Source organism: Vipera ursinii (assembly GCF_947247035.1).
Source record: "Vipera ursinii genome assembly, chromosome: 2".
Classification (NCBI taxonomy): domain Eukaryota; kingdom Metazoa; phylum Chordata; class Lepidosauria; order Squamata; family Viperidae; genus Vipera; species Vipera ursinii.
Genome location: NC_139513.1, coordinates 143,794,646 through 143,809,406, shown reverse-complemented (window position 1 = coordinate 143,809,406; position 14,761 = coordinate 143,794,646). Strand labels below are relative to the sequence as shown.

General features: G+C 42.8%; 1 protein-coding gene across 3 annotated transcripts in view; it reads right to left on the bottom strand.

Annotated features, from left to right (window-relative positions):
* RAB11FIP4 (RAB11 family interacting protein 4) overlaps positions 1-14,761 on the bottom strand; it is a 236,946-nt gene that overhangs the window by 158,356 nt on the left and 63,829 nt on the right. Inside the window, exons 2-3 of one of the 3 annotated variants that reach the window (XM_083353611.1) lie at positions 8,418-8,592; positions 8,174-8,261 (exon numbers count right to left, since the gene is read on the bottom strand). The exons of 1 other annotated variant lie outside the window; for it this stretch is intronic. In XM_083353611.1, the coding sequence (XP_083209737.1) occupies positions 8,174-8,261; positions 8,418-8,592 (263 nt within the window). The remainder of the gene's footprint in view (positions 1-8,173; positions 8,262-8,417; positions 8,593-14,761) is intronic. One more of the 3 variants, XM_083353612.1, reaches the window with a different exon arrangement.

The window sequence follows — 14,761 nt, the reverse complement described above, 5'->3', positions numbered from 1 at the left end:
CTGGGTGACTTCAACCTGCCTTCCCTGGGAGAGTCGTCAGAGTTAGCTCGGGAGTTCATGGCTTCCATGACGGCCATGGACCTGACCCAAGTAATTCAGGGCCCGACTCATGGGGCGGGTCACACCCTTGACCTGATTTTTCTATCTGGACAATGGTTGGATGATTTGGGAGGGGGCTCGCCATCTGTTGTCCCCCTGTCATGGTCCGATCATTATCTCCTGCGGCTGGTCTTCCATTGTGCCACCCCCCACTGCCGGACTGTGGAACCGACCAGATGGTTCCGTCCCAGGCGCCTAATGGACCCAGAACGGTTCCAGATGGCGCTTGGGTCCTTACCTATCTCCCTCACTCACAGCCCGGTCGATGCCTTGGTTGATGCCTGGGAAAGGGTGGCTACCGAGGCACTCGACCGTGTTGTACCCTTGCGACCCCAGACTCGGCACAGGTCCCGTTGGGCTCCATGGTTTACTGTGGAGCTCCGGGAGATGAAGCATCGGAGCCGGGGTCTAGAGAGCAGTTGGAGGTCCACCCGGTCTGAATCTGACCGATTGCGACTAAGAGCCTTTACAAGGTCTTACCTCGCTGCGATGAGAACGGCGAAGTCTAATTACTTCACTGCCCTCATTGCGTCCGCAGATAATCGCCCAGCCGCCCTGTTTAGGGTGACTCCCTCTCTCCTTAATCGGGAGGTGAGGGAGGAACACTTACAGGGTCGGGCTGAGGAGTTTAGTCATCATCTGGTGGACAAAATCGCTCAGATCCGGACCGGTTTGGACTCTGACTGGGCAGAGTCTGGCATGGAGGAATCAAGCGGTCTTGAGCATGTTATCTGGACTGAGTTCAACCCTGTTTCTCCCGATGACGTGGACAGGATTATGAGGAGACTGAGCTCCACCACTTGTTTACTGGACCCGTGCCCCTCCTGGCTGGTCTATGCGGCTCGGGAGGAGACACGAGGCTGGTTCCAGGCAATAATAACTGCTTCCTTGAAGGAGGGTATCTTCCCCACTGCCTTGAAGGAGGCAGTGGTGAGGCCCCTCCTCAAGAAGCCTGCCCTGGACCTGGCTGTTTTAAATAACTATCGTCCGGTCTCCAACCTTCATGTTTTTGGCGAAGGTTGTTGAGAGTATGGTGGTGCATCAGCTTCCTCTGTTCCTGGAGGAAACTGATTAGCTGGACCCGTACCAATCGGGTTTCAGGCCCGGGTACAGCACGGAGATGGCATTGGTCGCACTGGTGAATGATCTCTGGCGGGCTCGGGACAGGGGATGTTCCTCTGTCCTAGTCCTTCTAGATCTCTCAGCAGCTTTCGATACCATCGACCATGGTATCCTACTGCGGCGTCTCAGTGGGTTGGAAGTGGGAGGCACCGTTTTATGGTGGTTCTCCTCCTACCTCCTGGGCCGCTCGCAGTCGGTGTTGACGGGAGGGCAGAGGTCCGCCCCGAGGTCTCTTGTTTGTGGAGTCCCTCAGGGGTCGGTCCTCTCTCCCCTCCTGTTCAACATCTACATGAAACCGCTGGGCGAGCTCATTTGTGGTTTCGGGGTGGGGTATCATCAGTACCCCGAACCCACCCAGTGATGCACTCGACGTGATGTCCCGTTGCCTGGAAGCAGTCCGGGTTTGGATGGGGAGAAACAGGCTTCGACTCAATCCTGCCACGACTTATCGGCATCTCGGATAAACCAGGTTGTTCCACCACTAATGGGGGGTGAGGTGTTACCCCCCGTCGATAGGGCTCACAACTTGGGTGTCCTCTTGGATTCACGGCTCAATTTTGAAGATCATATAGGAGCCGTGACCAGGGGGGCTTTTGCCCAGCTTCGTCTGGTGCGCCAGTTGCGGCCCTATCTGGACCAAGATGCCCTACACACAGTCACCCATGCGCTTGTGACCTCCCGGCTACACTACTGCAACGCTCTCTACATGGGGCTGCCCTTGAGGACCACTCGGAGGCCGGTTAAGGAATGCTGGCGGGTTATTCCCAGGGGAAGGGCGTTTTCTGTGGACGCGCCGGCCTTTTGGAACCAGCTTCCCACGGAGCTTAGGACCGCCCCCGACCTTCACTCATTTCGTAGGGACTTGAAACCTTGGTTTTTTGAGCTGTCTGGCCCAGAATGATGGGTTTTAATTATTTAATTAATGGGGTTTTAGTTAAGTTCAGGGATTAATTTAATCTTAGTTTTAATCGATTTTAATTGTATGTGATGTATTTTAACTTTTAATTTTCCCTGTAAACCGCCCTGAGTCCTACGGGAATAGGGCGGTATATAAATTTAAATAAATAAATAAATAAATAATGCAAGAAGAGACTGGACTGTTAAAAACTGCCAAAATGGCAATGTGTTCAGTTGAAACATCTACTGATATCTTGATTTGCGTTTTATTAAATCATCAAATCCCCTGTGGTTTTGAGAAATGTTTTGGAAGAATCTAAGTCTACAGTTTACTGGATTTAAAATCTGCATTGAAGAAACACTTGTCACTCTTTGAACTGGCTCTCTGTCAAAGTTATGAAATGACCGGCCGCTCTCATTTCGTGAGCAAGACTTAAGTCGCCACTACGCTAAGTCCCTTTTCTAATATCTCTTATTTGCATCTGTGTCTAATAGGTTTCGTTTTAGGAAAGGCATACATGCCAACTTCTTCAAGGGAAGGGGTGGAACGGAAATAAAATACATGCTTGAATTCTTGACACAAGATGATTAGCAGTTAATAAATGATTATTATATAAATAAAATGCAACAGGAGAGGTAGCTAAGTTTGCCACCCCAGTATGCCGCTAAAGAGGCAAGGTTGCCTGCAACTTCCTGCACACTTAGACTTGCTTATATAATCACATCTTCTTGGAAGATGTGATTATACAACTGTAGGTAGGAAAGACATTCACTTATATAGGCAGTCCTCAGCTTACGACCACAATTAAGCCCAATGGTTCTGTTGTTAAGTGAATTTTGCCCCATTTTACAACCTTTCTTTCCACAGTTGTTAAGTGAATCCCTACAGTTGTTAAGTTAGTAACACGGCTACTAAGCAAACCTGGCTTCTTCAACGACTTTGCTTGTCAGAAGGTTGCAAAAGGGGATCACGTGACCCCGGGACACTGTGACCGTCATAAATCTAAACCAGTTGCCAAGCATCTGAAGTTTGATCACGTGATCATGGGGATGCTGCAAGGCCCTAGGTGTGAATACTGGTCATAACTCACTTTTTTCAGTGTTGTTTTTTTATTGAAAAGTTTTATAAAAGTTACAATATAATCCCCAAAACCAACCCCCCCACCCCCCCTCTCCCTCCCCCACTTCCCAGAGCTGAGTACAGGGTTACAAATATAATAATCACAATCTAACTAACATTAACCAACTATATAAATAACCAAGTTCATAATGCGCTTTAACTCCCACATAAATACAAGCAAATTAAAAATAAACATAATAATAATAAAAACATAAACAAATTAATATCCTATTTATTAAACAATACAATATCCAGGTTATTAAACAATACTAATACTAAAAATAATAATAATACCATATCATTAAAACTAATAAAAATTCCACTATAATAAACTATTAATAATAATAACAATCTAAAATTTACTCATAGGCTAAATGGAACTTTTTAGTCCCATATTTATTCTGAATATAATCTATCCATCTTCTCCAGACCGAAATGTATCTTTCTTGTGAATGATCCTTCAAATAAGCAGAAATCTTAGCCATTTCTGCTAAATTTGACACTTTAAGCGTCCATTAACTGCTGTTTTAACTTTGAATGGTCACTGAACAAACTATTGTAAGTTGAGGACTACCTCTACTAAAATAAAATTAAGTTTATCCAATTGAGGAATCAGAAGCTGTGGGGAATGAACATTCATTCATTCATTCGACTTTCTGAGTCTCAGATTATAGGGAGGGAGTTTCAATAGAAAGAGAAAGAGAGGCCAACATTTGCAAACTACATTTCCCAGTCAGCAAATTGATCATTTAAAAAATCTTAACTGTTCTTTCCCTTCATAGGAGGAGAGAAGATAAACTTGGCCACTAGAGGGGGAAACTTTATTGTTTTGTACTGTATTTGTCTAAGAAACTCAAAGGCAGGGTGACAGTGAAATTGGGAGATAAGTTACTCTTTGGTAAATTCTTCAGAGTAGTCTGAGACTGAGTATGTTAGGAGGCTGCATTATCTCTTTATTGTGCTAGGTACATGTAGCAATGTCTTTGCTTGGAATTTTATTGCTAGATTGCACAGCCTTAGAATAGACAACATAAGCATCCCTGGGTTATTTATTGACTTATTTATTTGTGTTTCATATGTTTTAATTGCCCATCCCCCTTGAAGTTACGGTAATCTGACTATGGTTGCCCTTGTTGCATCCTGGCCAAAAGAGACAAACCTGACTCATTATCAGGGAATGTGGCATATGGCTTGGGTACTACCAGTAACTTTGTCTACTCTTTTCTTTAGTAAACTGACATGATGGAATACAGAATTTAGTATCTGTGGACCTTCTCTGCTGATGACCAAAGTGTACAGAAGACTCTGACTTGGAGTGTAAAAGAATCAAGTGGTTTAGACACGAACTAATTAAAATAGATATAGTGTACATTTATGAAAGGCAAGAATATAATTTGAATGAAGATAGTCTGGTCTTGCAAAATGGGGTTGATGAATACCTATGCAGAAGTGTAGATGTAGGTTGAATTATGAATAAAACAGCTAAAATATATGCCATGAAGTATGAATTGCTACCATGTACATTCTTGTGGGTGTATATGAAAGTCGAAATTCGTAGGTTGGCACTAGCTGCCTGTTAGGTGAAAGTAAAGGTAAAGGTTTCCTCTGTCCAGTCGTGTATGACTCTACAGGGTGGTGCTCATCTCCGCTTCTTAGCTGAGGGAACCAGCACTGTATGAAAACTCTTTCATAGTCATGTGGCCAGCATGACTACATGCCAAAGGCGCACGGAAACCTGTTACTTTCCCACCAAAGTGGTACCTATTTATCTACTCGCATTTGCATGGTTTCGAACTGCTAGGTGGGCAAGTAACGGGCACTCACCTCATCACATGGAGCTCGGGTCTCGAACCCAGACCGCTAGCTTTCCAGTTGACAAGCTCAGAGTCTTTAACCGCTGAGCCATCGTGGCCCCTCGCTGCCTATTATAGCCCATTACATAGTGATAAAGGAAGATTCAAGGACTTTGGAGGAAATATGTGCAACATTCTGAACAAATGCAATCCAGAAGTGGGGATGAGGAGTTGTGATATGAATGAATGCGTTGGTGTGAGCAAGATATACAAGTATAGAAAAAGACACGGCCCTTTTGAGGCCCAAGAATCAATCAGAAGGGGGTGCTTAGACGTTGCTGAGTATCTATTTAGGAAAAGGTTGGTTATTTCAAATATGTACAGTAACTTAGGAATAAGTCTATATGTACGAATGGCAAGGGAATTAATCAAAAAGCAGGAGTGGTCTGATTGTTTATGATGGAAGTACTGGGTCAATCAGTGAAAAAAACACACGAGAGTTAAAAGGTTGTGAGCATGAGACAAAGACAATTTTCTGATTGGGTCAGCCCTGGGTCTTGGGGAAAAAAATGAAACACTAAAGAAACACAGCTGTGAATAAGGGTGAAATGACAGCAAGAGTACAACTGCATATGAAAAGAAATCAGAAAATTAAAATCCCAATTACAGGTGGGTCCTTGGCTTACAACTGTTCATTTCATGATGGCTCGAAATTACAACAGCCTCAGAAGAAGTGACTTGTGACCCATTCTCAAAGTAACAATGATCACACCACCCCTTTTGGTCACGTGATCACAACTCAGGTGCTTGGCAACCAGCTCCCATTTACAGTGAGTTGCAGCGTCTTGCAGTCACACGGTCCCACTTGCGATCTTCTGAACTGGCTTCTGATAAGCAGAACTCAGTGAGGAAGCCACATTGGTTCAACGACCATGTGATTCGCTTAACAACCACGTGATTCATTTAAGGACCATGGAAAAATGGTCATAGAATCAGGTCATGAGATAACTCACTTAGCAACTGAAATTCTCAGTCCAGTTATGGTTGAGAGTCGAGGACTGCCTGTGAATGCATGGAAAGCAAGTGCCAGGAAAGAGGATATGAAAGCTGTATGAAACAGAGGAAAAATAATTATGCCACAGTGTACAGAGCTCCAGTGGGGAGTTACCTTAACAGTAAGCATGAAAAATGTTGCTTGTTAAAACAATGAAGTTGTAGGCTTAGTTATTTCCCCTCCAACCCTCCTTCAGGGTCTTCAGAACCAAATATTATATCACGAGGGTCTTCAAACTTGGCCCTTTTATGGCTTGTGGACCTCAGCTCCCAGAATTCCTCAGCCAGCATGGCTGGCTGAGGAATTCTGGAAGGTGAAGTCCACAAGTCATAAAAGGGCCAAGTTTGAAGACCCCTGTTATATCAGATGTATATACAATAGGTAAAGGTTCCCCCGCACGCACATGCGTGCTAGTCGATTCCAACTCTAGGGGGCGGTGCTCATCTCCGTTTCAAAGCCGAAGAGCCAGCGCTTGTCCGAGGACGTCTCCGTGGTCATGTGGCCGGCATGACTAGATGCCAAAGGCACACGGAACGCTGTTACCTTCCCACCACAGTGGTCCCTATTTTTCTACTTGCATTTTTACGTGCTTTCGAACTGCTAGGTTGGCAGAAGCTGGGACAGGTAACAGGCGCTCACTCTGCTACGTGGCACTCGGGATTCGACCCGCCAAACTGCCGACCTTCCGGTCGACAAGTTCAGCGTCCTAACCCACTGAGCCACCGCGTCCCTGTATATACAATATTGATGTGCATTTGATTCCATGCCAAAAAAACAAAACTACTGCAGAATTTTCATTTATTTTTTCATCTCTCGGCATAGGCATCTTTTTTTTTAAGAAATCAGCTTTATTCATCAGATGCAGAGAATTTTTGTCCCAGTTCCTGTACTAAAACACTGACCAGTTCACGTGCAGCAGTCTCCTGCCCCTTGTGAAGTTATCGCTTACTCCTATCCGGTGCTTTTTTTTTTTTTTGTAAAAGAAAAAGGTGCCGGAACTCACACATGTCATACAACCCGCCTTGCCTACCCTACAAGGTTCCATCCAAAAAAGGTGCCGGAACTCCGTTCTGAGCGTTCCATGAGAAAAAAAGCCCTGCTCCTATCCCCAGCAAAATAAAACAAACCAAATAAATACAGTAACAACAACAAGATTTAGAACAAGAGCTGTGAATAAGGGTGCCACGTTTCACTCTGAACCCATTGATTTGTGTCCCACTAAAATGCCAAATCACTTTGCAGGGATCAGAAAAGATTCTTCTTTAGGTACAGGAGAAAGGGCCGCAACATAGATTTATTTCTGTGTGTTTGCTGTGCAAACTCTTTTAACGGATCGTTTTTGGCACCAGGCACAGAGCAGGTGATTGAACTCCTGTAGTAATAATAATAGTCAATGTAGCAAAGGGCTGTTAGGCAGTGAGTAGGAAAACCCAGATTCAGGCTCCCTCTGGATGAAGGAATTTACCACATCAGATTTTGTTCTCAGACCATCTTACATAAGAGGATAGGTAGGAGATAAGCATTAAGAAGACACTGAAGAACAGTGGGATGGTCAGCTTATGTCTTAATCTTTAACTGTCCTGAAGAATCTCACCATTTCTTTCCTTCCTGACACCAGTAATAGCACAACTAGATCTGTTTTCCCAGTGGAAGAAACCATACTTGAGTTTCACGTCTATGGAGATTTTCCGTCATCCGGTTTTCCCAAAGGTGCTTTTTCCAAAAGGCAGCTGGACTTTCTTTGTTTTTTTCTTTGAAAACATTTCTCTTCTCATCCAAGAAGCTTCTTCGGTTCTGACTGAATGGTGGGGAATAAAAGGATTTCTATTCCTTGCAGTTATCTGGTTGTTAACACTCTTTCTGAGAATCGCTGAGGCCACTTGGAGGCTTATCTGTGTGCTCAGGGCCACCTGAAGAGTGCAAATGAGTGTGTGGAACCTTTTTGGAACTGCTGAAAGGACTGTGTGGTGGAATATCATTTTTCAGAATTTCTTAATATAATTCTTTGTGTCACTCTCATGTTCAACACAACCACAGTTCTTGATAAATCATAAACTCTCAAAGAATAATTGTAAAAATTATGTCTACCTTTGATGGCAAACACTCCATGACAGAAATCTTTGAAGCTGATCTTGCCCAGATCATTTGGATCCAAGTATTTGGCAAATTTTTCCACCTTTGGAAAAAAAAAAGAAAAAGAAATATGTTAGAGCATGGGCCACATCTCTTTTCCCAGGAGGACAGGTGGAAAATACAGGACTTGCTTTTCTCCCTCAAAGTAACAAATTTAAATCAGGAGGAGGAAAGTAATGCACAAATCAGCTTTATCTACCTCTACTCCATCTTTCCAGACAATCATGTTGAAATCTATTTTATGACAAAAAAAAAGTTTTTTTAAAAAAAAACCCTTTTGGAGATGATGATGATGAAGATGATGATGATGATGAATGTTGATAAATGTATTTGCTGCTAAACTCCCAGTAGCCATGATCAGGTCTTTTGAGCATCTGAAAAGAATGATACGCTATTTAAACATCGAAGGAAAAGAGCCATGTTAGTTTACAATACCAAACAGAAGTAGTCCTTGACTTACAAGCACAATTGAGCCCCAAATTTCTGTTGCTAAGTGAGACACTTGTTAAGTGAGTTTTGCCCCTTTTTACAACCTTCCTTGCCACAATTGTTAAACGAAACACAGCAGGTGTTTAAGTCAGTAACACAGTGGTTAACTGAATCTGGCTTCTCCATTGACTTTGCTTGTCAGAAAGTCACAAAAGGTGATCACATGACCCTGGGACACTGCAACCGTCATAAATATGAGTCAGTTACCCAAGCGTCTGAACTTGGTTCACAGGAACACGGGGAGGTTGCAATGGTTGTAAGTGTGAAAAACAGACATAACTCACTTTTTCCAGTACCATCATAACTTCGAACAGTCCCTAAATGAACTATTGTAAGGACTGCCAGTATCTGATCTATTAGCATCTTTTCACACTAATAAATGGGATATAAAAATTGAATAAAAATATTTTTTAAAAAATATCTCATAATATTTTAAAATATCTCAGAAAAGTTAATGCCTTTTAATGCGTTAACTCTAAAAGGATGCCATCAGACCCCCACCTAGTTTATGCTATTGGTAATACGCAAAGTCAATAGGTGGGGCAGATTCAGTTAACCACCATGTTACTAACTTAAAACACCTGCAGTGCTTCATTTAACAACTGTGGCAAGAAAGGTTGTAAAACGGGGCAAAACTCACTGAACAAGTGAGATGTATTTCTTGCATTTGCAGCGAGCACTGAAGTAGACAATCACTGCTGAATTCCCCCCCCCCCCCCCGCTTTTACATGACATATTAAGAGCCTGATTCTGGTCAGTGCATTTCTTCTGGTGGCTGAACATTAAAAAGATGAATACTGGGTACCATCTCCAAATTTCACAGACTTCTTTCTCTAGCATACTGTTCTCATGTCGATGTATCATTCTGGAGGGTTTTCCCACTAAGTCAAAAATCCCAATATCACCATAAAAGCTGAATGTAAAATAATAAGCATAAGGAAAGATCTACATGGTCAGACAAAAATATTAGCTGATGAGCTTTTCAACATGATTTAGAATTGTGAAAAGTTTTTAGCCTGCCAGAGAAACATTTCAGACAAAGCATTGCCAGAAATTTGGAGTCCTAATCTCCAGTCTATCAGTGCATAGTTGATACGTACTGCCAGGCATCTGCGTGAAGATGGCAGATAGAAATACTATAAATAAATCAAGTAAGTTGTAGGTGTTTTGTTTCAGATATCTATATATAACCAACAATGACCTCACACTGGCAGGGTTGTGGTAGCACAGGGGTCTTCAAAGTTGGCCCTTTTATGACTTGTGGACTTCAACTCCCAGAATTCCTCAGCCAGGAAAGGGCCAACTTTGAAGACCTCTGTGGTAGCAGAATAAATATCAGAAGAAGCCAGCTAAAGACAACATAGGAAAATCTACACACAGCTACTGAAGTTCCAATTTTTTTTCATAACTATTCAAGAGCCTAGCTTAATCAGAGTAGGGCTTCTTCTCCAGATTCAAGGGAAAGCAAGAGGTTGGTTTGCAAGAAGGCTGCATTTTAAATATCCTAGATACAAGTCATTTAGGGCAATGAAAGGGTCATTAATAATTCTTTTTTTTTTATTGAAAAGTTTTATAAAATACAATTTTCCTTTAAAAAACCCCCCTTCCCCCTCCCTCCTCCCCTCCCTACCTCCCCCCTATCTCCCCCCCTCCCCCTCCTCCCTCCCCTACCTCCCCCCCTCCACTTCCCCTCCTCCCCCCTCCCCCCCCGACTTCCCAGAGCAAAATACAAGGTATATATCTAAAAGGCAATCATAAACAATCATATACTAACAATTATAAACTCTAAAATCCATCACTCTCTAGCTTGTATATAGTAAACCAATCCTTAATAATACTAAATATATATAAAAAACTAAAATAAAAGAAACTAGCATCATTCCCATCTATGTTCTTCCACAATTCACTATTACCTTAACATATTCTCATTTGCACATTAATAAATAGTTCTTACACAAATTAACCCACATTAACCCACAAAACTTTCTTCCTCTTCCTCTGTAGTAAGTTGTCCATTAATTCCAAATTAAAAAAAAAAAACACCTATTACCATACATAGCATCCCAAAACTTTTTTTTTTTAAAAAACACAACTACCACTTAACTATAAATATTTTGTGGAAGTTCCATAGATTTCTACTGGTCTTATTTTTTCTTCTTTTTTGAGCGTTTTAAGGCAGCACGCGTCACCCTCTGTTCTCTAAGATCATCCAAAAGAGTTGCAGCTTGAACTCCTCCTGTACCCTTCTCGTCTATCTGTGCATCATCATCCTCTTGATGTTCTCCTTCTCCAGATCCCTCTGCAGCTTCCAGAAGTGTTGATGGGGTTACTTCCAAGACATTATTATAAAAATCATGCGCATGCTTCACATTACTCAAACAATACCTTTTGCCATCATACATGAAGCTCAACCCAACTGGGATCTCCCATCTGAACCTTATATCTCTTTGCTTGAGCTCTTGCACAAGAAATATAAAATCCTTCCTTCTCTTTAAAATCTTTGGAGGAATTTCTTTTAGAACCAAAACTTGTTGACCATCAATCACAACTTTGGTATCGTAGGCAGCTTGTATAACTTCATCTCTAATTTCTCTTTTTACAAAATAAACCACCACATCTCTAGGCAACTTTCTCTGTTTAGCAATCCACGAATTCACACGAAACACTTTGTCCATACCTTGTTTTAATTCAGATGCTGGATGGTTCAATACTCCCTCAAAAGCCTCAGAAACCAGCTGCTTTAAATCTTCCTTAATATTCTCTTTTAGGCCTCTAATTCTCACAGCAAACTGCATCTGATAAAATTGGGCCAAGCTCTGTTCACTGTCGATTTTGTCTTTTAAATCTTCAATTTCCAATACTTTTGCTTCTAATAAAGCATTCTTTTGAATCAAGTCTTGCACTTGATCATCCAGCACCTCCACACATTTAGCAACTTTTTGCACTGAGGACAAAATGTCTACCTTCATTTCTCTAAGTTTCTGTTCCATCCTTTCTTCCATTCTCTGCTCCAATTTCTCCAATTTCTCCTCCATCTGTAGAAATTTAACACCCATTGACTCCAAAATTAACTGGGTATGTTTTTCAAGATCCTTCGATGTCAATACATCAGGAGAATGCAACGCCTGCAGCAATGATTGTTGTTGCACCGGAGAATTTCCAGCACTCCGAAAAGTTCTAGGGGGAGGTTTAGCCGCCATCTTTTACTTACAATTGTGACGCACTTTCACTTTAAGTTTTAAGCAAAATCCATCAAGCTTGAGAGTAAAATAAAATCTTCTTCATCTCTTCATCTTTCCCTCTTGTACTGCTCTGCCTGCTCTTTCCCTTTCATAGTCTCTCCTTCAAGCAGGGATGGTCGCAGACGCCTGGCTCTGCTCCATAAAGTCCGGAGCAGAGACGCTGGTCAGCTGGGAGCAGCCCAGGCTACGGGGGAGTTCAATCCTTCGGCCGCCCAAGCTCCAAGCTCAGGCGGCCCCGGAGAACTCAACCCCCACCTGGGGGCTCACCCCCTCCTCTTCTCCCGAGGAGGGGGCTTCAGATTCGCCCGAACAGCTGATCGGCGCTGTTTCGGGCGAAAAAACACCAGCTGAGCCGCGGGCAGCCCGGGAAGGCTCCCTCCGTCGCCGCGGAGCCACCGGAAGTCCCCGGTCATTAATAATTCAAATTATGACCAAAGGCAAATTATTAAGCAGGATTGTCTGATTGCATGAGGGATAGTCTCATTCTTGAAACCTCAGCACTGTCATAATGAAATTCCTGGATACCTTCATAGTTATATTTGTATTTTTATTGCGGCAAAACTCTAATCTAAATGTACTAAGGTGTGTGAACTAGGCTTATTTTTTCATGTGGGAAGTGGAAATGCTGCCCTGTTTAGGAAGAGAAGAATTTAGGATTAGATGGGCCCTTTATTTTTTTAAAAAATAATTTCTGCAATAACTATATAAGGTAACCACAATCATCTCAGAGTTTAATGATATCTAGCTCTAGATGCAACTTCAAGACAAGGAGTGGAAAACTAGCAAATTGTTCAGCACCATGGACAGTTGTCATTTCCAAATAACTTGTGGAGCTTGCTTAAGAAAGGCCAACCTATCAGAATATCACCGCCTAAATTTGCTGCCTGTAAACCTACAGTCCTGCTCAGCAGATACACATAACCTTTCCCCTCTCCAACCTTTCAACCCATTTTCATTCTATTTCAAGAATTACCTTCTGTTCCACCTAGAATTCTTCTCAAAAATACCCAGGGAACTGAGTGCAACAAACTACAGTGGTAAACATTGTGATATGCAGTTCTGTTAAAGGATAATGAAAAACTTTTTATGCACACACACACACACACACACACCCCACAGAGAGAAATACAGTGATTGACTTCATTGGTTGCATTATATCTTCCCTTAGTATGTTTTGTGTTTTCAAGAATTACAGTGTTGAAGATTATGATTTATGGCTTCAATTATGAGAACCAAAAAGATTTTAAAAAGGAAAAAAAATGATATATTCTGGGGAGGAGAGGCAAGATATACATAATTTTTTTAAAAAAAATAATCCCCACCTAGAAATATATTAGCAATTGCCAGCACAGCTATTTCATCTGTTTGCTTATTTGCTTATAAATTTAACTTAAGGGAGAATGTCAACACCTGTGACCTAAGGACCTGAAGACTGTTGCCATTAGCCACAACAGGATGCTTTAATTTTTCTTTTGCTCTCTACTAAGATGACTTAGGCTAATCTGAAAAAACTAGACAGGGCCAGGCCTGGTTACATTCCCAGGATCTTAGTTAGGCTAAGCAGGGAAGTCAAACAAACATCCTGAATGAAGGCAACGACCACTTCCCAGGAAATTAAGAACAAATTAAGAACACTGTTGTAACGGTATCCCAGAATTGGGATTCCCAGTTTCCAACAAGAACAAAGAACAACTCATGTTTGAAGGTGGGAAATGGTGTGGTTCATTTCTGTTCTGCTGCCTTGGAACGTTCAGATCAAAACCTGACAACTGGCACTAGCCTAAGCCAGAGGTGTCAAACACACAACATCACATGACGTGTCACGACGTATTGTGGCTTTTTCCCCATTGCTGGCAATGCGGTTTCAGCATGACACATCCAGCCTGCGGGCCAGCAGTTTGACACCCATGACCTAAGCAGTAGACATTTACTTCCCCCATCCTGCTGTGAGGCCATCAGATCTTCTCTCCCTATCCTTCCTGACAGCTCATTCTCTTGCCCAAACACTTGCTCACAGGGCCCATATTGGCTGTGCCATGTCACAAAAAGGTTTCCTGCCAGAGCCCTGATTTCCACCACTCCCCTTCATTCTTCCTCCTTCGTGTGCTGAAGAGTTGTGATTTAGGATGACTGTTCTGTACCAGCCTGCTACCGGCCCTGCAGAAAAGTCAGGGACAACCCCTTTACAAACAGCAAGAGGCTGGAATTAAGCCTGCCAAATTTATTAAGATAAAACAGAGCAAAACAAGACACCAACCATGAAACAGGAGCTATGAAACAGGAACTAATCAAGCGGTTGCCTTCAGCAAACCAGCCCTCCCACGCATTCCCCTTTTATACAGTTCAGGGTGTGGCTTCTCTCTGCCTCCTTCCGAGGTGCCCCATTGCCTTCCTCTATTTACTCCTGATTGACTGCCTCCTGCATCGGGCGTCCTTGAACAGGGCCAGCTGTGGGTCATCTTCATCCACGCTGTCAGGCTCACACAGCTGGGTCTCCGTCGTGACCAGGTGGGAGGGGCCTGACTGAGGGCTCTCATCAGCAAGATCTTCAACCCCCTCAGCAAGCTCTTCAACACCCCCTTCCTCCTCTGAGTCGTCCGACCCAACTGCCGAACCCACAGGCTGACCCTGAATCACAACAATGACAAAAAGGGATTGAGAGCCATCTTTGAAAGAGGAACTTGTTTGTAATTATTTGATGGAACCAACAGAACCCATGACTAGGTATTCCAAGTATCTACCTAGCTAGCCAAACTCTTTCTCAAAATATTTTCTTTCTTGCATTCCCCTTTTAACTTTCCCCCACCCTCAT